The sequence below is a fragment of the Oryzias melastigma genome, unplaced genomic scaffold, assembly GCF_002922805.2.
Source record: "Oryzias melastigma strain HK-1 unplaced genomic scaffold, ASM292280v2 sc00274, whole genome shotgun sequence".
NCBI lineage: Eukaryota > Metazoa > Chordata > Actinopteri > Beloniformes > Adrianichthyidae > Oryzias > Oryzias melastigma.
Genome location: NW_023416900.1, coordinates 33,755 through 59,712, shown reverse-complemented (window position 1 = coordinate 59,712; position 25,958 = coordinate 33,755). Strand labels below are relative to the sequence as shown.

General features: G+C 39.8%; 2 protein-coding genes across 4 annotated transcripts in view; one reads left to right on the top strand and one right to left on the bottom strand.

Moving 5' to 3' along the window:
- rif1 (replication timing regulatory factor 1) overlaps positions 1-5,852 on the top strand; it is a 35,487-nt gene extending 29,635 nt beyond the window's left edge. For all 3 annotated transcript variants that reach the window (XM_024263952.2, XM_024263953.2, XM_024263951.2), the window contains 4 exons: positions 2,788-2,903; positions 2,972-3,122; positions 3,194-3,296; positions 5,284-5,852. In XM_024263952.2, the coding sequence (XP_024119720.1) occupies positions 2,788-2,903; positions 2,972-3,122; positions 3,194-3,296; positions 5,284-5,528 (615 nt within the window). In that variant the 3' untranslated portion in view covers positions 5,529-5,852. The remainder of the gene's footprint in view (positions 1-2,787; positions 2,904-2,971; positions 3,123-3,193; positions 3,297-5,283) is intronic.
- Positions 5,853-7,678: 1,826 nt separating this feature from the next.
- arhgap15 (Rho GTPase activating protein 15) overlaps positions 7,679-25,958 on the bottom strand; it is a 21,699-nt gene continuing 3,419 nt past the window's right edge. The window contains exons 2-12 of the mRNA XM_024263956.2: positions 19,508-19,682; positions 17,863-18,003; positions 17,672-17,761; positions 17,316-17,414; positions 17,098-17,230; positions 16,252-16,386; positions 14,719-14,817; positions 12,255-12,332; positions 8,405-8,539; positions 8,178-8,283; positions 7,679-8,096 (exon numbers count right to left, since the gene is read on the bottom strand). Coding sequence (XP_024119724.1) covers positions 7,913-8,096; positions 8,178-8,283; positions 8,405-8,539; positions 12,255-12,332; positions 14,719-14,817; positions 16,252-16,386; positions 17,098-17,230; positions 17,316-17,414; positions 17,672-17,761; positions 17,863-18,003; positions 19,508-19,682 — 1,375 coding nt within the window. The 3' untranslated portion in view covers positions 7,679-7,912. The remainder of the gene's footprint in view (positions 8,097-8,177; positions 8,284-8,404; positions 8,540-12,254; positions 12,333-14,718; positions 14,818-16,251; positions 16,387-17,097; positions 17,231-17,315; positions 17,415-17,671; positions 17,762-17,862; positions 18,004-19,507; positions 19,683-25,958) is intronic.

Sequence of the window (25,958 nt, the reverse complement as noted above, 5' to 3'; positions counted from 1 at the left end):
CTCGTGTTCATTCAGCCAATTCCATCTCCCTTTGTGTTAAAAACATTTAACAACAACGTAAACCAAACTGTAAACAACTTAATGTAACATATAAAATTAGGCTTTAAGAAAGTCTTCATTGGTGCAGCATATCTTGTATAACTGCTTCCTAGTTCACCAACGTTGTCCTAAAACATCTGGAGAGGTTTTTGAGCGCCGTGCATGACGATCCGTGACAGGTCCGTAAACCAGAATTCATACGTAAAGCGCAGCGGATTGAAAGGTGCACTGCTGAGAATATGAAAGGAGATCAAGTCCACCTTAAAACAAAACCTCATCAAATCGCATCGCTTTTGTTTACGTCTCCAAAGTGGACCAAAACATTTGCTTTATTGATCTACATTGAATAGAAAGAATAAAACTATGGATTCCACAAAGAGGATATCATCTCATTACCATAGCTCTATAAAAAACAGCTGATGGATAAAAATAGCACTAAAATACACTTAAAAAACACACCCAGTGCCACTTCTTTCACATGATTGTAATTAAAGGCCCAGTGTTATCTAGCACTGGTAATATATTGAAGCAACACCATGATTATGGATGCTGAGAGATCAGTTCTAATGATCTATGACTCTTTCTAGAATTCACACTGTTTTACACCTGAAGGGTGTCATCATCATCATCCTCATCATCATCCTCATCATCATCCTCATCATCATCCTCATCATCATCATCCTCCCTCACTCATGATGAAGAAAGAAACAAACATAACCGGATCAAATAAATTAGAACAAAACAGAGTAAAACAGCCAGACACCAAAACATTAAGAAAACTGAATGATTTGATTTAGTTTTGCTTAAAAGCACAAATTTTATTTTTATTTCCAGACTTTGTTTGTTTTGTTTACATTCAGATCATTTTAACAGGTTATATTTTATGGAGATCAGAATCTTTTGGGTTATTTATAAATGTAAGTTTCAATATAAAATGACATAAATGTAAAGAAATTTGAGGTTTTTTTTCTTCTTTTAGCGTTTAGTTTAATTCTGACTTTGACGAAACATATTTTTATGGAGAGTAAAAAATTGTTTAAGTTCTTAAGGTTTAAGTTAATATTCCTTCTTTTTATGTTTCTATTCATATTTATGTTAAACTTTTGTATTTATAACATTTTACAAATGTAGTTTTAGAGTGTCTAATAAATGTTTATCCTGTTCTCCCGTGACCTAAAGTGTGTTTTGGATTTTGGCCCCTCGTGTGATTGAGTTTGACATCTCTAACTTAAACAGTTAATAACAATTTCTAGAAAAGTTGCATGACCTGCAATAACACTGGTGTGAATGTTTTCTGCTGAAAGCAGTCTATGAAGATGCTGAAGCTTTTTGCTGAAAATGGGGATGCAATTCATTTTAATTGCTGAAGCGATTCACTGAAAATGTAAACTCTATTTAAAAAAATGTTACATTTGCTAAGACTGGACATGTTGTTAAAGTGCTATGAAAGAGCGCTGAAGTTGACCTAAATTTCTGGAATTCGTTTGTAGTAAAATTGCCTAAAAATTCCTAAAATATGCCAATTTTGCAAAAATATTCAGCTTAAATATGAGCCAAAATCCAAGTTTATTAAACACACTAAGACTGGATTTGTAAAATTTTAAAAACCCAAAACTTTAGTAGATGCCGAATTAGCCAAAAAATAAAAAAAAACCTAGCATGTTGCTTAAATACTAGCTAAACTGTAAAATAGCCTAAAATTCCTCAGTAAACTAAATTAGTCAAAAATATTAGCATGTTGCTAAAAGATTAGTCAAATTCCAAATGTTTTGAAAATTACTGTAAAAGATAAAAACATATCCCATCAATATATTTAAAGGCTTGTTGCTAATCAACTCATTTCCTATGGGGCATATTTTGCTCAATATTTCAAAAACCATAAAGTTTATGAATATCAAAAGTACTAGCAGTAATGTCCTTAACAAGCTGAACATTTTGATATCAAGATTACTGAAATCACTGAAAGTGTGATTGAGATTTTAGGTGCTAAAAAACGTCCAGAAAGGAGCAGCAGAATCACTAGAGTGTGATTGATTACTAAACGTTCACACTATTGGTGTTTTAGTCCAACAGCTGATGGGAGGAAAGTACTCCTTCCTGCAGTGAGGATGTTCGTCTCTGTCTGAAGGAGCTGCTCACTGCATCTTCAGGCAGTTTGTGCTGCCACAAAGGAATATTTTAGTAATCGACTAATCACTGATGATTTTTTCTGATTATTCGACTCATGAGTAGAGTACACCTCTTTAACCATCATTAGCTTTAAACTAACTAAAAACTACATGTACACCATTACCTGTGATAATGCTAGTGTGAAAGCTGGAAGCTGAATTTGATAATGATGCTGAAGATGATTATATCAGTTAAATGCCAACTTATCCTAAAAAACTGAAAAAAAAACCCAAGTTAGCCAAAACAACTAGCATGAAGCTGAAATATTAGCTAAACTACAAATTAGCCCCAAAAAACTTAATAAATGTCAAATTAGTCAAAAAAGCAAGTAGAATATCATTATAACGTTCCACTCTGACTCCATATAATATAAAGTAACGATTAATCGACTATTAAATTAGTCGATGTTTCAGCTGAACGGATCACATCGGCATCAGACTTTCCTCTGAAGCTTTATAACACTGACCACAGCTCACACCTTCTGAAACAATGATGAAGCATCCCTTAGTCCTCCTCCAGGGTTCTCCATAAGTCCTGGGTTCTGTCTGTCCCTCATCTGTGTCCTCCTGGCGGTTCCAGATCTCAGAGATGGGTCAGGAGCCTGGAGCCGTGTCCAGAGACTGCATCTATCCCGCCCTGGTTGGCTGCTCCGCTCCTGTGGAGGCGGTGCTCTCCCAGATCTCCTCCACCATGTGGTGAGTTTCCTGTTCCTCTTGGAGTTCCTCAGGGAGCGCCGTTGGTGACTCGTTGCGTTTTCTCTCAGGTCTCGAGGGTTTGGACAGCTCGTTCGCGCGAGGAACATCAAAACCGTGGGTGACATCAGCGCCCTGACACCTGCCGAGATTAAGACGCTGCCCATCCGTTCCCCGAAGATCTCCAACGTCAAGAAGGCCCTGAAGGTCTTTGAGCAGCAGGTGAGGCACAAACTCCACACGAAGAAGGCCCGGCGTCGGAGGCGGGATTTACTGAAGCTGTTGTTCTGCAGCGGAGAGGACGAGGAGCCGAGCTGAAGGGCTTTGATGAGACGGAGAGGATGACCTCGGAGCTGGAGGAGCCCGACAAAGAGGAGACGACCTCAGCACCGCTCGGTATGTAGACGTCCTCACAGACATGACGGCGCTCCTTAGGCTCATCCTCAGAGAAGTGTGGGGCGGTTTAGGTCGGGGTGTGAGTAAGTGAGGAGGAGGAGGAGGAGGAGGAGGAGGAGGCTCTTCGTCTCCTGTTGGGTGAATCAGGCTGATGGTTAGTTGAGCTGAGCAGGATAAACTAACAGAGCAAACATAAATATATTTTATTGGAAATTTATGGGAAAAACCAACACAAAGCGGCACATAATTGTAAAAAATATACAAGGACTGCATTTCTTTTTTTTTTACAAATAAAAGCTGAAAAGTACAGTATGCAAAAGTATTCAGCCCCCTGAGTGAATACTTTGTGGAATCCTTTGGCTGCAATTACAGCTGCAAGTCTTCCTGGCATCGTTGATTTGTGTCGTAAATGTTAAAAGAAGGTTAAAAGACTTTATTCTGGGGCTTTGAGAGTCATATTTGCATTTTTTTGGTCTATTGTGTTAAAAAGAACCTTTGTTTGGCTAATTGACCGTTGTCCATCACACAACATGGATCTCAACATGAACAGAGTATGAAAGGATTTGTGATCATTTCAATATTATGTAGAATTGTTTGTTTTGAATCATTTTCTGTTAGGAAAACGGTTTAATGTGAGAAAACATTCTTGGCCTTAAAATACAGTCAATTCATTGTGTTGAAAATAAAAATCAAAATAGTGTGTTTAACCCTTTAACTACCCGCCACAAAAATCACCCAAAACTTTTTGTTTTTTTCCTGCTGCTATTTGCCTTGTTACTGAGCCCCAAGAGACATCGGATAAAAAAAAATTAAAGCATAAAAAAAAAAATTGCCTAAAATTACAGACAGTTATCCAGAATTTTTTTTAACTTGAGTTTTTTTAGTTTTTTTTTTTAATTGAAGTAAGCTAAGCAATTCTACACAAAACAGCTGGTGCTCACCAGTTACTATCTGTTGCACATCAGTCAGTAACTAGTTTTTTTACTTCAATTTTTAGTAAAAATAAAATACTTTTAATTTTTTTTTTTCTATGTCCCTTTAGGGCCTCCGTACCTTGGAGAGTAATACACACAATCAATATTTTGGTTTCTAAATGCTTCCCACCATTTGGTTGAGCAGGCAGTTAAAGGGTTAAAACTGTCTTATCGTGGCTTGACTGAATCACTCCATCCCTGGAAACACGATTTATGAAAGTGACTTTATTATGGAAGCATGCAGGAATGAACAATTAGAGCACAGACTCTGGCAGATTGGATCAGCTACGACCCGACAGAAACCGTTCGCTGTTTTACCGAGAATATGTGGGGAAAAACTCAAAATGACAATGAACTCCCCACAGCTCCAGAATGAAGTATATTGTAATTGTCCACCTTTTTTTAACACTGTTTAGGAAAAAATATGAGTGCTGCTAAAAAAAAAAATCAATCCCTGAGAGTGAGGAAACGAATTCTGGCAGGGGGAACATACCTTGGCACAACACCGGCTCATTTCCAAAGCCACCACTGTAGCTAGCTTCTCTCACAGCTACTCTGGATTTTGTCCTTTTGTTGTTGTTATTGGAGATTGTTGTTGCGCTCCTCGTTGGTAAATTTGTCATAGTTTTTGTGATTTGAATCCCGTTCATCCTTCCTCTCTGACTCCATTTTTACTGCCGTCAACACGGTTCTTTATTTCCCTGCAGAGGCAGTAACAGAAAATGTTGTCTGCCCTCTAGTGGTGAAATTAATTACTGTAGCATTGACAACTGGGTGTAATTACATTTTTAATCCTGCAGATGTCGCCAGAAACCACAAAACATTTTTTCCGACGTACAGTTGGTTTAACCCTTTAACACCAGAGCTCCAGTGTTTGTTCTTGGATTTACTGTAATTTTTCAACCGTTAACACGATGATTCCAGTAGATTGTGAAGAAGAAAAGCGGCTCGCGCCACTTTTACTCTACAGTAAGAGGTTCTGCTCTGTGACCTTTTGTTTCTGGTGTCTGCAGCCACAGAGCCGGTGGTCCAGCCAGTCTCCTCAGACGTTCCCCCCGAGCTGGACGCCACGGCGCTGGAGGGGAACCGGGACCCCGCACAGGGGCTGCTGGGGGAGCTGGAAGCCCTGAGTTCCAGGATGACGCCGATGGAGCTGAGCGGTTTCTCGCCGCAGCAGCTGATGGACATGCACGCTCACCTGGGAGGCATGATGAGGAGCGTGGTGGTGGAGATGCAGACCCGCCTCCAAAAACTGTGATGCCGCCACCGCTGCGGGATGTAGGGGTTTAAAGCCTTTGACTGGATTCCATTTAGTTTTGGATCAGATCATCTACTCTCCAGTGGTGTTTGTCCACAAACATTTTTACCATTCTGACTCCATAAGGAGAATACTTGTTTTTTTTCTGCTGATCACCAGAGTGTTGTATATTTTGTTGTTTTTCTTAGTTTCTCAGTTTTTAACTCATTTTATTCAAATTTCCAAAAGGATTTTTATCTCAATGAAATTGTTTACATGCAGATTAAATGCTTAAATAAAAGAGGGAGTGATGGAGAAGTTTGTTTCTCTTCCAACTCAAGTGTGTATGAGCCTCTTCAGTTCTTCAAATCATCTTCTGGGTCTTCTCTATCTTTTTTGTGCTTCCTTTTTAAGCTTTTTTAACCATATTACCATGAAAACATTGAATTCTTAAAAAACAAAATCAATGAACAAAAGGATCTGGGTCTTCACAGATCCAAAGACTAACATGGAGGAGAACAATAAGAAGTACGAGTTGTGTGAATCCTCCTGCAGTGGCTTATTTAGTACAAACCTGCGATGAAACAATAGAGTAATCAATACCCTCACTGATAACAATCATTCAGTTATTCAGTTCTTTTCAGTGAGTCTTCATATGTCAGAAAAAGGAACATTTTCATTTGAAAGGATTCTTTCAAATGAAATGCTAAGTTTTGTGATTTACCTAAACCCTTTTTTATTTAAAAGAAGGAAAGGAACCTTCTCTTCTTTTGCGTTGCATCAGCCAATCAGGAACTCGGCTTTGAGCATGTGACATTTTTAGTGACTTTCACTCCGCAGTGGAGCTCACTCGCTCCATATGCCTGCAGGTAGAGAGCAGCAGCGAGGTACCGAAACTGCTGGCTCTGGCTTCATCGAGACATTAAAGTAAAAAGGTCTCATTTTATTTTTTCCCCCTCGGGTTAATATGAGACTGTCAGCCTTCAGGCTCAGCCACAGAAACACAGTGGAAGCGGCTGTCATACAGACACAGCCTCCTATACCGGGAAAACCTTTGAATAATATTCACATAAACCCAAACATAGAGACATGATTACTGATGTTTTTGTAGAACTCTTCACATTAAATAAACCTGATTTCTCAACATCATCTGTATCTTCATACATTCTAAGTGAGACATCCAGATATTGTTCCTCATAGCAATCATCCTAAAATCATTAGCTGGTAGCTCCTCCCACACACGGCCACGGCATCAAACTCTGACACATTTTTGGACAAGCAACAAGCAGTGAAAGAGGGGCGGGGCATGCGAGAGTAGAACCACTTCTCCTCCACATCCAGAGGAGCCAGTTGAGGTGGTTTGGGCATCTGGTCCGGATGCCTCCTGGACGCCTCCCTGGTGAGGTGTTCCGGGCATGTCCCACTGGGCGGAGGCCCCAGGGAGGACCCAGGACACGCTGGACAGACGTAGTCTCCAGCATGTCCAGGGAACGCCTCGGGGTCCCCCCAGCGGAGCTGGAGGAAGTGACCGGGGACACGTTTTCCTTTGTATCTGGTTCTAGAAGTGTTTTTTTTTTTAATGCAGAAAATTCCTCCTGACCTCTTCCTGAGGTCGGAGTTCAAGGAACGCAGACTTATACTGATGGCATGTGTGTGAAATTTCATGAAAATCAGTCAGAGTTAAACTTTTCCTTTTCCATGTTTGGTGAAAATGGGAAAACCTCCAAATTTCACACTTTGCCACAAAATAGCCTCCAAGCTGTTGGTCTTGTGCCAAAACTTCCCTTGGATATTCCCAACCCGTGTTTTGGTTTCATTTGAGTATTTACTTTTGTCCAGCTCTAGCAACTTTCAGCCCATTTATTTCTTTTCTCGCTGTGATGTCATTGTATTGGGGAGGGGTGTCATTTTCCAAGTTGAAGATTCATTTTCAGCAGGTCCTAGGTCTGTGCAAACTCTGAGTTTTCCAGCATGTGGCGGGGGCCATGTTCCCTCGAAGGCGTGGTGATTGCCATTACTGCTCCTTTATTTGTATGCTACAGTGACAACTCCACAGAGTAACTGCATGAACAGCAGCTCATCGTTTGCTCTGTCTCATGCTTAGAATCATCTGTAACAACGTTTTAAAGGATTTGTTTTCATGTTATCCGACACCAGGAAGACTCATGACATTGTTTTAAAAGTCAATTTAATAGAAGAATATAAGATAATATCACAAAATGTTTGTAGGAATAAAATCTTCATAAAAAGTTGCAAGTTATACTTTACATATCTGTGCTCGGAATGGAAAACAATGGAATACATTTTACACAAAAGGATATTTTTATTTATGCCCTGTGACCCTAAAAGCTACCAAAGCAACAAGAATAGTTGAGCATCTCTGATGTAACTCTACTCTCATCATGTTACTTCTTGTCCATGACGAAGATGTTTTGGCTCTCGATGAGGATGAACTCCACAATGTGGTTCTGATACACCATATTTACGGCCACGTTTCCGGCGTCCAGGTTCGGCCACATTAGAGTCGGCCCAAAAACAATAGCAATCCCCTGAGTGGACATCAAGTTTTTCTTGGAATGAAGAAGAACCCTGAAATGATCAGGAAATAAAAATGAGGGAAATGGGAAGAAAATGAAACGACGAGTCAGGATATCGTCTCAGTAATGATACCTCTGCAGGTGGGAGAAGAGCAGTTTCATGATGTCATAGTTCGGTCTGGGCAACTGCTGGACCAACTTTCTCACAGCATCAAGTTTTTCTTGGTGATCTTTGATTTCTATTAACAAAACAGAAGCTTGATAGTGTTTTTACAGTACATTAATCAAATAACTAACGACTTGAAAATATCTGTATAGCATTTAAAAAAGCCAAATCAAAACCTCGTCAAGGATACTCACTGATGGCCTCCACAAACGGCTGGAAGAAACTGAAGGGGAACAGAGGTTCTGACAGCTCTCGGAAAAACAACTTTAGAGCTCCAGTGACCACATGGATGTCCTCCCACTGATGGTGGTCCAGATCCAACTCTTCCTCTTGTTCAACAGAGGGAATAATGAGAGTCAATCACAGTGTGGACTGAGACTGACGGCAGCTTTATTAAACTCTCAAGTGTTCAGTCAGAATGAAACTAGACTGTAAGCATTATTGTTTTAGTTTATTTACATGGACATCTCCCTGTACAGCAGGGGCCCGTTTCAAGAAGCAGGTTCAACAAATTTAGAGTTCGAACCTGAACTTAGAGTCACTGGACTCAAAATTCCCAAACTCAGGGTTTTCGGTTTCAGAACAGCTGAAAATGTTTGAATCAATCAACTTGAAGTTGTCAGAACCAGAATCAGGTGTGAGCGTCGCGACCATAAAAAGCCCTGATCAATGGAGCAAAGACAGCACGATTCACCATGGCAACGGGAGCAAACAGCTGAGTTACGTACTTCCGGCGAGGGAAATTGATAAGTTCCTTCAAGCATATGCAGACTATAGGAGAACATTTACTGCAAGAAAAGCAACACAGCTGCAGCGGTAGAACAGAGAGAAAATATCTGCAGTTATTTGAATCATTTCTAATAATGAATAAATAATGTCAGGAAGGTTATTTTGTCTCTTGTTGAGTAAGGAGTGGTTTTTGATCTGTTACCAATCTAATAAGTAATCTCCGTGATCGTAACCCCCCACCTACACACACAGATATCACTGCACGCTAAAAAGAAACTGTAGCTGCCTGGCATATGTTAAAAAAGTATTTATTTAATTTTAATTCTCAAGACTTAAAAAATATTCGGCGAATTCTTTTAAACGTAAACATAACTTTCCGTAGCCAGGAGTCGAACTCGCTACCTCTGCAGTGGGAGGCAGCGTTGCTATCAATTGAGCTAATGTCTGACGCAGGTCCTGGACGGTGGATAAGTCCACATCCTTCTCCGGTGTTTGACATTCCTTAATTCCTATTGTTAAGGGTTTAAAATAAGGAAAAGAAAACTGTATTTTTTAATAGCGAGTCCCTGGAAAAACTCACTATTTATAATATCGCTGAAATAAAAATGAATCAGGAAACTGCAGTCAGTCGACTCGTGTCCTCCAAATCCTCTACCGACGTAAATAACATTTCCTCTGGATTAATCAGCCTCCTCTCTACATGATCCTCTATGAATGAACATGTCATTTTGGTTTCTGAGTGGTGAAAACGTGACGTCTCTAATGTGAATGTTCTCTAAATGTTCATGAGGAACTCATATTTGAACATCTTTCACTTTAAAAAGGGGCGGAGACCGCAGAGAACTCTAAGTTTCCTGAAGAAAACCTGCTACCGACCAGGTTTGGTTCACAGACTCAGTTACCATAGTGATTGATTTTGAGTTCAGCTTAACCCGCTTCTTGGAACGGGCTTGGTTTCGCCCACTTTCCCGGGTTTGAGTTATCTCTCTTTCTGGAACCGAAAACTCAGAGTTTTGCCGAATTTGGAGTTCACGAACTCAGAGTTCCAACAAAACCTGCTTCTTGAAACGGGCCCCAGATGTGTCTCCCTAAAAACAAAGTCAAGTTAACAACAGAAATACATTCTAGACATAAATGACTATTAGAAGTACAGTACACCAATGTTACGTCCTGCTGCTGCTGTGCTACAACTTTCTAACATGGCCTGCCATTGTGCTCCCCTGGGAGGCGGGGCAAATGATCTTAATTAGCACCTGCCAGGTATTTAAGTCAGAGGCAGCCTCACCTAAGCAGGCAGGGAGCAGAGCAGGAGGCAGCAGGCAGCAGGGTTTGAGGGTTTGAGGGTTAGGGTTTGTTGTGCTGGTTTTGTTTTGTTGTGCTTGTTGTGTTTCATTGCATTGTTTTTTATTTTAGTTGTGCTGGTTTTGTTTTGTTCTTTCTCCCCTCTTTGTCCTCTGCAGTCTTACACTGCTGGATTTAGTTATTTTAGTTTGGGGTTGGAGCTTGATAGTCTTAGTTTGCAGGCTTTATTTGTTTTCTCTAGGTGGATTTGATTAGGGTGTCAGCAGTCTCTCTGACTTGTTTTATGCTAGTATTCCAATCCCTTTTGGTTTGTCTTTTTGTCTGAAGCAGCACACTAATTACTTCATTTGTTCTGTCTTTCAGGACACGGGGTTTAGTTTGTTTAATAAACTGTGTTCCTTTTACTATGGGGTCCAGTTTTTATGTTATTGTCCCCTTTAGTATTTATTCCTCTAGACCTGAGCAGGTGTACCTGTTGGAGACGTGACAAACAACATTGTGAAAGGGTAAAAAAGCTATATAAGTATAAATAAGCCATAGAAACATTATTAATGGTTAAAAACTTTATGTTAACATAAAGAAACGGTAGTAATTGATGTCAATATTATAAATGCAATTTTATTCTTAACTTTGAGAAAAACCATCCCAACACTATATAAAAGTATTGGTTTGTATCAGTGGACATTCATGGTGACACAGCTGGATTGGAGGTCATAGTAAGTCTGTTGGTGAAATCTCTGATCATCATGACCTTCATCAGTTCTTCAGGTGTTTTTAAACAAACTGTGATGCCAGTTCTCTAATGTTTTGAGGAACAGGGTTCCAGCTGGTGCGGAAAAAGCTTTTGACCAAAGACTCTAGAGGGATGAGTCTGGAGTTTCTGTGTGTGTCGTTCTTATGTAACCCTTGTGCTCTCCTAGGCATGTTTACATTAAGAGCGGGGTCATCTGGACCCCACAAGACAGCATGCTCAACCTTTATTTTCAATGATTTTTTTGTCTTTGCTGGTGTCCTTGGGAGACATAAAATGCTGTCCACCTTTGTCATGGGAGGGGTCACACATCAATGTAAGGGTGGGGTCATATAGACCCTTATAAGAGAGCACAAGGGCTAAACTGATTCAGAGGAGGGAATGACAGAGGATGTTTTACTGTATATCAGAAAAGGAACTCTGAGTTTATTCTAGTTTAGCAGCTAATGTTTCTGTAAAATGAACGATGATGACATCTCAGTGTTTTTTTAACACTAATGTGATTATCTTTTTGTAAAGTGACTTTAATGGTTTAAGTTTTGTATCACTCACCGGTAACCAGGTTGTACTATGATACATTTTCCCATAATATTGTTGCCCTCAAATAGTATTTGTCTTGTATTCCTGCCTTCACTTATGTTTTCTAAGACACAACTTTGACTTCTCATTTTGTTGTCCATCTTTATACATTTGTAATATGACAATAATGTCATTATTATGTACTGTTATTTTAATTTACTACATATCCAAGTGGACGTTTTAGATGCATTCTAAAAAAATAAACAGATTCTCTGTTTCCTTTTTGAGGAAAGAAGCAAAAAACCCTGATATGAAGTCCTGGTGTTCTGTTTGTCAGCTAAGTTTGTCAACTTGTTGTTCTTCCCTCACTCCAGTATAAAAAAGGAAATGACTTAATTGAACTGATTTGCAAATGAATTACTATGAAATTTTTTTATTAAAAACAAAATGTTACCAATAGTGTTTTAATGATGATTAGGAGGTTTTTAACTAAAATCTCACAACCTACATGTCTCAAAAAGCCATTTTTCATGCTGATCTGAAGCCTCAGAGAGGCCTTTAACGATAATGGTGGCATTGGAAAGTTGGTGGAACAAGAAGAACTTTCACATAAGATTTTTGAAAGGGAACCTACTCTAAGTCCAAAATACATTGCTCAGTAGTGCAGTCAACACAACAGCTTCTGTCATTTGTGGGACCACATTTAATCAAAACAGAAAGAACACACTTTGTACTCAACTGACCATGATCAACGACGAAGCGGAGTTTCTGAATTGTTGCCAGGTTTCCACTGACCCTGTAGATCCCATCAGTCTCCAGACCTAAAAGGTGAAACACACTTTGGAATAAGCATAAAACCTGATGTTCAAACAGCATGAACTGATCAGTCAGAAATAAACCTGCACCGACTTTCTAAAGACAAGCAACAAACCGCCTCAAATTTTCTATAATTCTGAGAAACCCCAGATTTTTCCATTTACTACCAAATAAAACATATTTTGTTCCATTTTAAGATTCTATTATTTGACATTTGTTGAGCCCTGTTGTAGATTCAGTCACAAAACAACTGTACTGCAGCACATGGTACACACTGGCAGAAATTACCCGCTTTACTTTGACAATAACAGTACCACCTCTAAAACAGTATTTGATAGTACTGAAAGCTGTAAGAGCTTAAAGGTCTCCTCCGTCCTCAGACCGGATCAACACGAGGCAGGAACAGTTCGCCAGCACCACTCACCTTTCTTAATCTTGTTTCTAGATATATTTGACTTAACTCGTCCACCTTGTCTCATGATGACACTGTAAATGCTTAAACTCTTTTTAAAAGGTAGAGGTTATCAGCTGAATGTGTTCCCTGTCCCTGCAGAATGAATTGAACAGTATTTGATCTGTTTATTTAGTATTTATTTTGATAGAACCAGAATGTTACTCTCCCAGGGCCAAAGCCTCTACAGCTCCAATTTTCCTGAGTATGTGAAACACTGTGCTTTGAAACCGTAAAAAAAAGACAAAAAAAAAACAATGATAAGTGACAGGTTTAATTTCTTTAGATAAAACAATGTTCTTGTTTAAAGATTTCACATGGGTGTCTGTGTGGAGTTGAGTTACAAATACGTCCTCATTACCAGCTCACCAATTGGCCACTGCATGACATCACAGATACATTTGGGGTCAACAAGCATTTGAGGTCCAGAGATCAGGTACTACGCATACTCTAACTTGATTTGGAAATCTGAACCTTTAAGCAGTTGAGGACAGCACCTAGAGCAGGAATGTCCAAAGTCAAACCCATGGGCCAAATGAGGCCCTCGTTAAAATGTCTACCATTCTGCAGATTCCTGTTATAAAATCCTTTATATGTCCCCCAGTACTATCAAGAACTGTGATATGTCTAATTTACTTCATAAGCTATTTTAAACACTGTGGCGACACTGTGGCATGACCCTTTTGGGACACTTTCTTGTTGGTTTGTAAAATGTCAGCTCTCAATAATGAAAAAGAAAGTTGACAGCTTGGGCTGCGGCTTTTAGGACAAGTGGAAATTGGAAGTTTTTATTTGTTTTTTCCAATGAAATACAAAACATCTGTCTGTCTAGTATTCCAAGAAACGGGCTGTTTTAAAAGGGTTCAGTATCAAGAGGTATTACAAGACCAGACATGCTACCTGGAAAAGAATGGTAGAATGGTCCATTGCCTTTAGATATGATATTGACAGTAATTTGGATAATAAGAGTATTGAGATGTCTGTCTGCTCTACATGTAGCTAATATTTCAGCTACATGCTAGCTGTTTTTTCGGCCCGCGGCTTACGGTTTGTTTTGTACTTTGGCCCCTGTGTGATTGAGTTTGACACCCCTGCCATAGAGAATCAATGGGTATGGGGTTTTAACTAAACACTCTGCGGCTTCCGCAGCCACGACTTGGCCCGCCAAAAGATAATATTTGACGGGCCAAATTTGGCCTGTGGACCCCACTTTGGGCACCCATGATCTAGAGGAAGTTTGATGGAGTGATCCAAAATGGTAACAGTACTCAATGATCCCTGGGTAGATGATCACAGAGAGAGTTAAAAAAAAGGGCCACTGGATTTTATTCAAACAAAGATATTTATGCGCACCAAGTCATAAGCAACGGGATAGCAGGTAGACTAAACTCAACCTTGATCTTATTTATAACTTTAACATATAATTTGTAGCAATCCTGCAAAATAAATAAGCTGAAGAAATATAAATGGAGTATACTAGGAGTTTAGCACTTTTCTACCTTCCCTTGAGGCCCAAAGGGCTTTACAGTCACAGACCCATTCACGCACTGATGGCAGCTTCACTGCCGAATACTGGTACCAACCTGTGACTACCAGAGGCAATGTGGGGTTCAGTGTCTTGCCCAAGGACACATCGACACATGGCCGGGCAAGGCGGGAATCAAACCTCAAATTGGAAAACCTCCAATTTTCCATTTGTCCGCCCTACCTTTGTTTCATGGGGGCATCTAAAGAAAACCTTGTGGCTCATTGAAAGTATTTTGTAAGCAGACGAAAAACTATCTAATTTGTTATTACTTACTTCTCGTTCTGCTCGTGTTTTGTGATAAGGTCAGGGTATTGTAAGTAAGTGCTTCTGACAGTAAAAACCATAGACCTCCCCCGACTCAGCTCCTCTGTCATTCGTCTACAAATGTTTGGATGTATATATTTGAAATTACCTCGTTTTTCAATGGCATCCAAACAGGTCTGGATGAACTGTGGTACAGTGGTTCCTTCACGCTTACAGAGGGTCGACAAGTGGGATCCAAACACTTGATCTGGAAAATATTAGGACAGGAATGTCATGTAACTTTGACCATTCATCCAGTTTTCCCACTTTTCCAGAGTTGGGTTTCATGAGGAGCATTTTAAGCAAACATTTTCAGGTCTCCCTCTCTATAGAAATATCCTCCAGTTCTACAGTGTGCTCCGAGACCAACTCGGTGACATGCGTCCTCCAGTGGTTCCCGGGTCCACTGCATGGTGCGACTTTGGTGAGTCCCAGGCTCCTCCCAGGTGATCGAGCCTCTAACCAATCTCTAAGGAAGCACTCACCCAACACTTGTTGTGTGGGATGCTATCCTTTTGGTCTTGATCCAAATGACTATAAATTAGAATAAAAACAAAGATGGACCAGAACATTGCATCTGTTGCAATGAGTCCATTTTTTATCCCCTCACAAGACCCCAATACCCTTAAACTCCTTTATTTGAGGCAGCAGTTCTTCACCTATCCAAAGAGGGCAGTTAAAAAACATTTTTTTCTAGTTGAGAGCCTTGGCCTCCAACTTGGAGGTGCTTATTCTTCTACCAGCTGCTCCATACTCCCATGTGGGCTTCTCCAGTTCGCAGTGATGGTCATAGTTCAAAGAAAGACACCTTTAAGGGTTTCTTATGTCAGACAGGTCATTGGCTACAAGTCAGACAAAGTAAAAGCAGTTCAAATGCCTCTAACTGAAACTTGTAAAAAAAGTTGATCTTTGGAGCCCCACCCTGGAGTCAGGCCCTGGATCAGGGGTCAGCTGAGCAATTCTTGGCTAGGCCACCCTCTCCCGGTCCACTCAGCTGAACAGCCTTTATGAAATTCCCTCCCCATAGGCTCACCACTGTTTTTTGTCACAGAGAAGAAATGGCAAAAAAGTAAAAAATAATAAAATAAAATTTAAAAAAAAGAGAAAAAAAGGCAAAAAAGGTCGAAAAATTAAAACAGGGGTTCCGGTCAAGGATTTCCAACCATCGATTTCGAGGGAATATTACGCTTTTTTTGCAGCTAGCTCCGGAAGGGGGAGGTACTTCCGGCTATTAAGTTTTGAGCGCCATATTTTCTCTCTGTAGCCAGATTCTCTTGCAGTGAGCTGGTGCTCAATGATTTTGGCTGTAATCAAGACTGGGTACATCGAGGGCTAAATCCATGTCCATAAACTCTAACTTTTAGGACAAAGAACTTCAGATTAATGAGACTGAAAACTCTACTGGGTTTGTTATGCTTTCTACAAGCTCATCTGAGATTCCCTAAAACCAAATCCAATGTTAAAATAAAATGTTCATTCTTTAAAAAAACATTTAAAATGGAAACAAATGTATGGTAAAGTAGAACAAGTAAAGTGTGAAATAACATCAGAATAGAGGAGTAATCAATACATGTCTGACACAGTCTGACAGAGTTGATGAACCTCAGGAGAACACACAATTCAACAGTTCAGAAGCAACAACCTTTGATCAGGCCTTTCTCTTGTAAAGTCTTCATTGATGGACGTCTGGTCATGAACTTTTTCAGTCTGTTCTTCACTCCATTCTTGTCAGTGCTGTCTGAGGCACTGTGCTTCAGCTTCGTGCTGCTGAACACATCTATGAAAAGGTTAACAGTTTGGTCATTAAGGTGGTCGTGTCGGGAAAATAATTAATGTGCTCAACACCCAAAGTGGGCCCCATATGGTTTAAAAGTGGGTAGAAAATGAATGTGGACCTCTATTGGGTTTGTCTGTAGTTTCTGTGATGGACACTAACTGAGTCCACACTGACTTAAGTGGAGACTCAATGGGTCAGCTCGCTACGCTATCCAGCACAGCAAGTCTAGTGAGCTCCACTGTATTGAGCTAGCAAGCTCCACAGTAGCATGCTAACGAGCTCCTCTACAATGATCTAGTGAGCCCTGCTGTGGTGAGCTAGCACATTACCCTGTCCAAGGCTGGATAGTTTAGCGAGCTAACCGATTGAGTGTCCACCTAAACCGATGTGGGCAAGCACAGGTGGGTCCACCACAGAAACTGAAGACAAACCCAATCGGGACCCACTTTTAAACCATACGGGACCCACATGACTTTGTTGGCTCAGTACTAGTAAATAATTGTTATTATATTGTGTTTAAATTGTAAATAAACTTCAAATCACATGTTATTCTTAAAATAAAAAACAAATGGAAAATGTTAAAGTTTATGCTCTTTTTTACTGAATGAGCTCTTTGTAAATGACAACATACTTTTTTATTATTTAAAAACAGCCTTTTATTACATGAAAATAAAAGAACAAGTGAAGTTGTGTGACATCAGTTACACTTACTAATGGAGCGCCTGTGGGCGGGGTTTCTCTGCTTGGTGCTGGGGGAGGTAGAAGCATAACTAGACGAGGACCTAAACCTGGAGAGGTGTTCTGTGCTGTTTGATCGTTGCAGCTGACCCTTCTCCTCTTTAGTCTGAGCAGGACAAAGTGCTATCAACAGCAGAATAACCTTGATGTGAGGTTGTGTAACATCTTCAGTTCTGTGTGGGAGTTCTTACAGATGAGTTGGCATTCTTCCTGATAGCGTTGTACCATTTTAAGGCAGTTAAATAGCAGTCATTCTGGACTAGGTATTCACTTCCTGTGGTTGTTGTAACCTATGATGAACAAAGCTCATGAGGAAAATCCTTTTGAGAACGGCAAGAGATTTAAAAGGTAAAAAACATCTAGGTTTAATGGTGTTTAATGCAGCATAGAACACTATGCTGCATTTTTTTAGTCTTATTCCTCTCAATCATAACTGACTTTGAAGATGGGAAGACCTGAATCCGGTGTGGTTTAGCAGGGTAACATGGGAAACATGCAGAACATTTATCCTGAGGATCAGGAAATCCAAAATACTTGTGTATTTTACCTGGAAGACATTTTTCCTCCTGGATTTCTGGTTTGTCCACTCAATAACTGTCCCACACAGCTGGACTGCGTCGGACTTACCACTCGGTGTCTGAACAGAGAAAAGCTTTGAGTTAAGACCTGTGGTCTCATCTCTGGACAGTGAACTAAGTGATCAGTTCTGTTATTGCCAAAAAACTGAGTTTTCCATACCAAACCGGTCTCTTGTTTGTCTTTATAAAACAGTAGATGATCTGCTGTCAGCACCGTCCACATTAAACTCCAGCTCTTCTTTTGTTTCTTTCCCTCAGTGGAGAGTTTGGCCACATTCAGATATTCATTTTTCAGTTGCATCTGGAACCAAAGAATAAAGGATTTAGTTGGACTTTTAGGCAGCAAAAACTTAAATAAGATGTTGGGTGAGGTGTGACTACAGACAAAGACTGCTATGCCCAGTAAATGCTCAACCACAAACCCTCATTTATCCAGTTAAAGGTCACAACTTCTGCCCTCTCACTCCAGCAGGCTGTTTCTGTGCTGGTGACTGAGCTAAACTCTTTTAAGATGTATTTTTTTGAAAAAGACACATTTGTATATGTTAATTGATGTTATTTTAGGGGGAGGGTTAGTATTGACAGGGAACCTGTAAAACTACAAAATTGCAACTTACAAAAATCCTATTGAATCTACTTATTATTATCAATGTTGCTTCTGTTGAGTTACAAATATCTTAACTCTTCAATAAAAAATAATCAATTTAATAAACTCTTTAAGCATTTTAGTGATAAGGCAGAAAGTAATAGTTTTAGATCAATGTATTTTAAATAAATATTTGCAAAAAAACTAAATCTTTTATTATTATTTAGCCTATATTTCATTAATTTCGTGCATTTATTCAGTTAATCAGGAAATTTTTTTTAGAGTTTGGGTTAGTGTGTCTGTACTATAGAGGTAACACTATATTAAACACACACACACATATATATATACATACTTATATATATATATATATATATATATATATATATATATATATATATATATATGTGTGTGTGTGTGTGGGGGGGTGTATACAAACATTTTTACTGCATTAACATGTTTTTTCATAAAAATAGCATAATATTTATAAATTATGTAATTTACATATTAAAATGTCTAATTTGAACATTTCCCTAATAATCTATTGCATTATGACACAATTAGTCTATTCTATTACAATGAAATAAAAATAGAACTGGCATTTCTGCAACATTAGAAACAACGTATTGAGACGACAGAGGCCATTTTAACTGGAACAACAATAGTTAACACTCCTTCAAAATAAAATTAGTCTTTTTGAGAATTATCACTTTTTTTAAATATGTTTCCTTGATTGAGATCTTGAAAAATACTTGCTGTAAAATGTAGACAAGTGTGCAATAAAAATACAGGAACAGAAGAAACAAATGTATGTAAAAGTTAGCATGATCGCTATTTTTGTTTTTTTTTTATACTGTAGCTGTATTTATGAGACGTCCTACTGACCACCCTAAACTGAATGGGTTTCACCTGTTTTAAATAAAGGTTAAATTCTATTGAATTCAGTTAAAATTCTATTTAGCCTATCATTTCTTTTGTCTTTGCTGATTTCTCAGATATCATTTTTGTGTATTATGTTACTAAAACAGTAAAAGATAAACTATTTATAAACTATTTATAAACTAATTTGTTTTGACGAGGAGTTGGTGCAGTCTTCTGAAATTGTTTTCAGCCTTTTTTTTATCTTATTTTGGTTGGGACTGAAAAAAACAACATCGTATTCCAAGACGAATTCCTGCAATGCAAAATAAATAAATAAATAAGTGAGTGATGAACATACTGTTTTTTGAGGAGGCTCAAACTCCTGGAGGACCATGGACTTCGACTGACTCAGGCGGACTTCAGAGCTGTGGGCGGTTTTCGTGCGCATCTGTACAGCTTTCTCTAGCTCTGTGCTGGTATTGGAAGGCTGAATGAGTAAAACTTTTTTGCCCCCACTCTCAAGATTTACCGCTCTATAAGGAAAAACACAAAGAGTGTTGGTTTGAAAGATTCACAAAAACAAATTTAAACAGTCAAATGAAACCAATTAGGAGTAAATCAACCTTCATCTTCCCACCTGTCTAAAACAGGCCGGGGTGAGAAGACTTTAAGTACAGCAGTCAGGTCATACAAATTCAGACGTTTGCTAGATGCATACCATCACTCAAACAAATGTTATCACTTTTAAAATACACTGGTGGCAATTTTTGGGTTTGTAGAGATCTCAATTGTTGCAGCTTTTAATGTTTCTTTATTCCACACAAAATGTGTTGCTTTGATATCTAGCAGATGGAAAAACAAACAAACAAAAAAAAGAGATCAACATTACTTGAGAATGTTCATTAGAAGCATCATTAGTGTATTAGTTGGTTTGATTTTGTTTTCCTGGGTTAAAACTGTGTTATTGTTGTTTTAACTGTTTCAAAAGACCCTATAGACTACAGTGACAAATTCTCCCCAAATAATTATATAGAAAGTTCGCCATTTTTAGTGCTGTCCAAATCTATTAATTCCAAAATTGAGTGCACTGGAAATTTCCCAGAAGTCTTTGGGAAAAACTAGCTTACATCAATGGTCACTAGGTTAGCGGATATAGACCACAATGCATTGTGGTCAAACAATTTCGAACAAAAAAACGTGTTTAAATTCAATATTTGATTAAACCATTCCCATTTCACCATCAGAACACAGTGGAGTCATAAATAAACGCCATGAAATGTTCGTTTTTATTCGTTGTTTTCCTGGTTATGTCACATCCGGTGTTTGGAAAAACAAAAGAAAAGCAGTGAGTATCGTGTCCGAATTACCTTCAAAATCCAGAGCACTATAGTCCCACACCACTGTATATAGGGGTTGGGGGGGAATTTGGACACAACCTGTGTTTTTCTAAAACACAACTCTTGATCTCCACTCTTGGGTTCCTATGCCTTCCTTTTAAACTCAAGTGAGGCTTTAGATGCTGCTTGTTTAGGTGTCTGTAATGACCACAAACTTTAATGGATTTTGTAGAGTGCTTAATATGGTAACTGTTCGGGAGAGTTAACTGTAATACACAGCATGCTTCAACTTTCACACAATTTGTATTGAAATTACATTTATTTTTCATTAGGATTTCTTGAGACTGTATGCTTTCTTCACTTCCTCTTTCTGTCCTCTGTCCTCTTAATGTCCTACTTTTCCTCTAAATGCACTCCTGATCTTCTTCATTCCAGCATGGTACTGGCCACGGGGAAGAGTGGTCAACCTCTAAAAGGAAGACTAAAGGTCCGGTTCCTGCTCTGCACGCCCATATGTCGACGTGTCCTTGAGCCCCACATTTCATCTAGTGGTTGTAGGTTGGTGTTTGACAGTGGAGCCCCCATCAGTGTGTGAATGGGACTGTAAAGTGCTTAGGGCAGGGGTCTCAAACTCACAGCCCGCGGGCCATTTGCGGCCCCCGGGATGATGATTTGTGGCCCCCGTCTTCATATGAAAGATTACTGTTAGTGCGGCCCGCAAGACTGATATGAATGACAGTTGCTGTGTGCAGAGCTGAATGAACCAATCACGGTGAGGTATATGACTCTGGAGGCGGGACATCGGCGGTCTGTCCAGTGCCTCTGTCTATCATTCATTCCTTCCTCCGGTCAGCTGGGCGGAGGAGGAGCCATGAAGCACCAAACACGATTTGCGTGACAAATTCGCGCGGGGAATTTGCTGCTCACGGCTTGTCAAAAAATGTGTTTCTGTCGCTGCGCCGCGTGTCGAAGGGGCTACCAGCTCCGTCTGTGGATGTCTCTCTTAGAATCAATAAATATATGATGTCGAGGAATACGTTTTTTTTTGACGTGCTGACTGTTCCTATTGAATCAGAGCTCCTCAAGCTCCGAGCCCCAAACCTGTAGCCCGCCCCGCGTGGCGATCCGCCGCTCCCGCCTGTCAAACATGTGATCCTGAGCCTGGCTCGGACCTGCATGCGCGTGTTTATGAAATTTAAGGTTCACACATCGGCTGTGTCGGCGCGCATTCCAGTCCATGTAAACGCTATAGTAGTCCAATATTCTGCTACGCGTGTTTGCATAGAACCCCCATGGAAAACAGCCTCCAAATGCTCACTGATGCAGCCAGCGCGCGCGAGCGAGCACCCCACACCTCCAATGAATGGAAGACATATAGATCAGATTTATTTATTGTGAGGAGTTCTACAAAAATCCCCCAAAAAAAATGAAATCCTTCAAAGAGTTTCTCGTTACCGGGCTTCTCTCTCTCTGAAGGAGGATCTGTTATTACTGACATCTGAAACTGAATAAAAAGAATAAGTTTTCTCTAGTCAGTCAATATGTGGTTTCTTCGGTTGTCCGTATCTGGTGTATGGTCATTATTATTATTTGTCATGGCTGCCCTGCTCCACCCCCTCAAGTTAATCTTCTCCTGATTCCTGTCACCTGTGACTGTGCCTATTTAAACCAGCTCCTGCATCACAGCCTTGCCGGAACGTCTCAGCCTTACAGCCACGACTACCTGCTCCTGAAAAGCTTCAGACCCTGTTCATCCTTTCCAATCTGACCTGGCCTGACCTGACCTGTTTCTGCCTCACGACCTCCCGTTCAGCCTGCTTCCCTTGTGCCTTTTGTGAGTACCTCTCTACATTGCTCCCGGATTGATTCCCGTGTACCAGACCTTCCTTCAGCCTTGGACCTCCCTTCTCGACTACGGACCTTTCACACCCTCTCCGCCTCCTCCTCCCTTGCTGCTGTGTTTCCTGTTGCCTCATCCTGAGTAGAGATCACACTCCATCCCTTCCAGCCACTACTCCATCTTCAAGACAGTAAGCTACAGTAAAATCTGCATTCATCTTCCTGTTGGCCACTTCTCACCTGTTCCCACTCCACAGAGTTCTGCACCTCCTGGTGGCTGGAGGAGATCCCTACACTGACTCACCTGCTCCTGCTTATCCTCCAGGAGCCTTCAATAAATCACTGTCATCTGCTCCTGGGTCTGCTCTCTTTTGGCTTGTCCTCAGAACCCCCCTAGCTGACATTATTTTATTTATTTATTACTAATTTACTGCGACAGACTGGCGACCTGTCCAGGGTGAACCCCATCTTCGCCCTTCAGTAGCTGGGTTAGGCTCTGGCACCCCCGCGACCCCGAAAGGGAAGATGAATGAATGAATATTTCTAATTCATTTGTTTTTTTTTTATTTATCTTTTAATGTACATGGTAAAAAAAAGAAATCCACAACAGAAAATTCCATATACATTATAAATAAAAACATTACACCTAAATTATTTAGTTCGAAATGGAGTAGGAAGAAGTTTGAAAAACTTTTTTTTTTAATCCTACCCCCTAGCAATATATCTTAAATTTAATCTTCAATATAAACTATTTCAGAAACAGACATTAAACCCTTATTTTTTTATATATATAAATCAACACGCACAAAGATCTATACACATCGTTCATTATTTATTTATTATTTTGTGTTAAAAATAAAGATATCTGAGAACATTGGAATGTTTTATCAGAGCTTTTCTTCTATAAATCCTGATGCTGCCCAGCCTCACCCAGACTCTGCCTCCAGCAGCCACCGGCTGAATTGAGTTTGAGACCCCTGGCTTAGGGCCTCCTAAAGGTGCATTCACACCGAACGCAATTTGTGTGTGACAAATTTGCGTGCCCTGCCCCTCTTTTGCCACGCAGCTTTCGCTGCTCGCTGCCTGTGTTGCTGAGTTTGATGCCGCGGCTGTGTGTGGGAGGAGCTACCGGACAATTTATTTATTGTGAATAGTTCTATAAAAACATTGGTTATCACGTCGCTAGGTCCAGTTTATGAGATTATTCGAATATTTTCACGTCACCCGGGCTTCAATCTCACTCCGGGGGCTCTGTCTGGATGACAGCTGCTTCCACTGTGTTTCTGTGGCTCTGTGACTGAGTTTGAAGGCTGTCACTCATTAAGCCGAGAGAAGAAAAAAAAAAACGGTGGTGATGGTGGGGTATTATTGTCTTGAAGAAAATAAGAAAAATGTTACAAAATTCAGGAACCCCGAGTAGGCACCCCCCTGCCCCCCACAGCGGCTGCCTGTCTGCGGCGAATCTAGCAAGAGAGCACCGCGGGACTAAAGGAGACTGGATGACTGCAGGAAGAGAGCCGCCGCGGTCGGCTAGCGATCTGTCAGGAGTGTATCTCTTCTTCACCTGCCCTGGTAACTTCGCGCCCCCAGTTGAGGAAAGTTCAGGACAAAGACTCGCTGATCAAGTCACTGAAAATGTCACATGCCCAAAACTGAGTTCCTGATTGGTAGATCAGGACCACTGCGACGCGCGACCTGTCAAATTTCAGATGTGTAAATGTTGGCTCCGCCATTACAATCTAGCTGCTGGGCCTTTGCGCCGCGCTCACTGCTCAAATCACGCCGCGACACTTCGCTTCAATTTGCGTCTGTACAATTGACTTAACATTAACACTGGCCGCGCGAATCACAATCAGTGGGAATGAACCTTAAGAAGGCAGTAAAGTGTAAAGTGCATTTATCATTTACCACCTGAAAATAAAAAAGAGGAAAGAATCAAAGTTAGCATATGTATTCTCTTTCCCTGTGCGACCCGGTACCAAGTGGCCCTCGGACCGCTTGGGGTTGGGGACCCCTGGTTAATGGGAACAGCCAGCACATTGACGGGGAGTCTACTTTATATACTTTACTTTATTTCACCAGTGTTGCCTGAAGGGGTGGTTCCATGCCCGATTTGATGGTTTAAATTCTAAATTTGACGGCAAAAATAGTTTTTGCCAGGTGAACATAATCTGGACGGGTTTGGGTTCCTTATTTAAACATGTCTCAGCACGGACAAGCACTCAGGCAAGTCAGTGTCTCACCTGTAAACTACCCTCACTATCGTGGGAGATAGATAATTAAATAAAAATACGTCCCCTATTAATCATTTTTAGCCTCAAATTTGCTGTTTTCCTTACAATTGCAGCGTAGGCTATGAGGGGAGAAGCACGCGGAGCGCAGCCTCGATTGATCAATACCTTATAACGTGCTAATATTTTACTGTACTTATGTCATTTTTTTTTTTACTATTGTAGACAATTTTATTAATTTACATGTCCTGATTTTACGTATAATCTGTATTTTACATTTGTTTGTGGTTTCTTTGGTAGATCTGACATAAAGCTGCACTGAAAAAAAGAGTGTGTGAGAATTTTTTTTATAAAATAAACAATAGAACATTTGTTTATATGGACGTTTTTCTGAGGATTTTTACTGTTAGTGTTGCATAAAATCAGGAAAACGCCAAATATTTTTTGTGCAATCTAAAGCTGTTTGATTTATTTTTAAATATGTTATTAACACCATTATTGTAAAGTTACATTTACAATAGCAGGTTTTAAAAAATAAAACCCCTCTGATAGGTTTCACAAAGACACACACAGGACCTCACACACCAAACAAAAACAATGCCAGGAGTCTCGCTCTGATAAAAGGACACAAAAGCATAAAAATTCCTCTGAAAGGCATGAACAGATCAAAATACCGCTTTGGGGTTGTTCATAGTGAGGAATGACCAGTCAAACACACTGAAACAAAGCAAAAATAGATTTTTCATAGTATCTCCTCTTTGAAGTTGTCATTGCTTAGTTGCAAACAATTAATTGACCATAGAAACAAAAAGAAAAAAAGGAATTTGCTGTCTCTTTGTAGACACAGCATTGGATTTGTCACGGTCTTATATTTAAAAGTCAAATCTGACACATCTGACGATCATTTTCATAATCCATTGATAGGCAAATAAGCTTTAATGAAGCAGTCGGGTCTTCAGCATACATTTGTAAAAGGGATCTACACCCTCCTCTGAAAAGGTTTGTAGCTGATCTGGCTGTAAGAAAAGGCGATTCCCCCACTCCCTATGGAAGTCCAAACTGTTCTTAATTAAATAAATAAATACAACATTATTTAATCAAGCAACACTCCAATAAAAGTCCTTTCAATAAATAATTGACCATTTTATTATGAAATACATTTCATTAAAATTTAAATGGACCATTTTATTATGAAATATAATTCATTTTTACTTTAAAACATAATTTTTATGTTAAAAACATTTCATAATAAAAATATATATCATAATAATTTTTTTTTTTTATGTTGGATATTATTATAATCATGTGAGGGTTTTTTTTTGTTGAAACTTTTATTTCAAAATTACTGTTTTACAAAGTGTCCTTTTTATTTCACAATGCTGTTTTTCAGAACGACGTATTT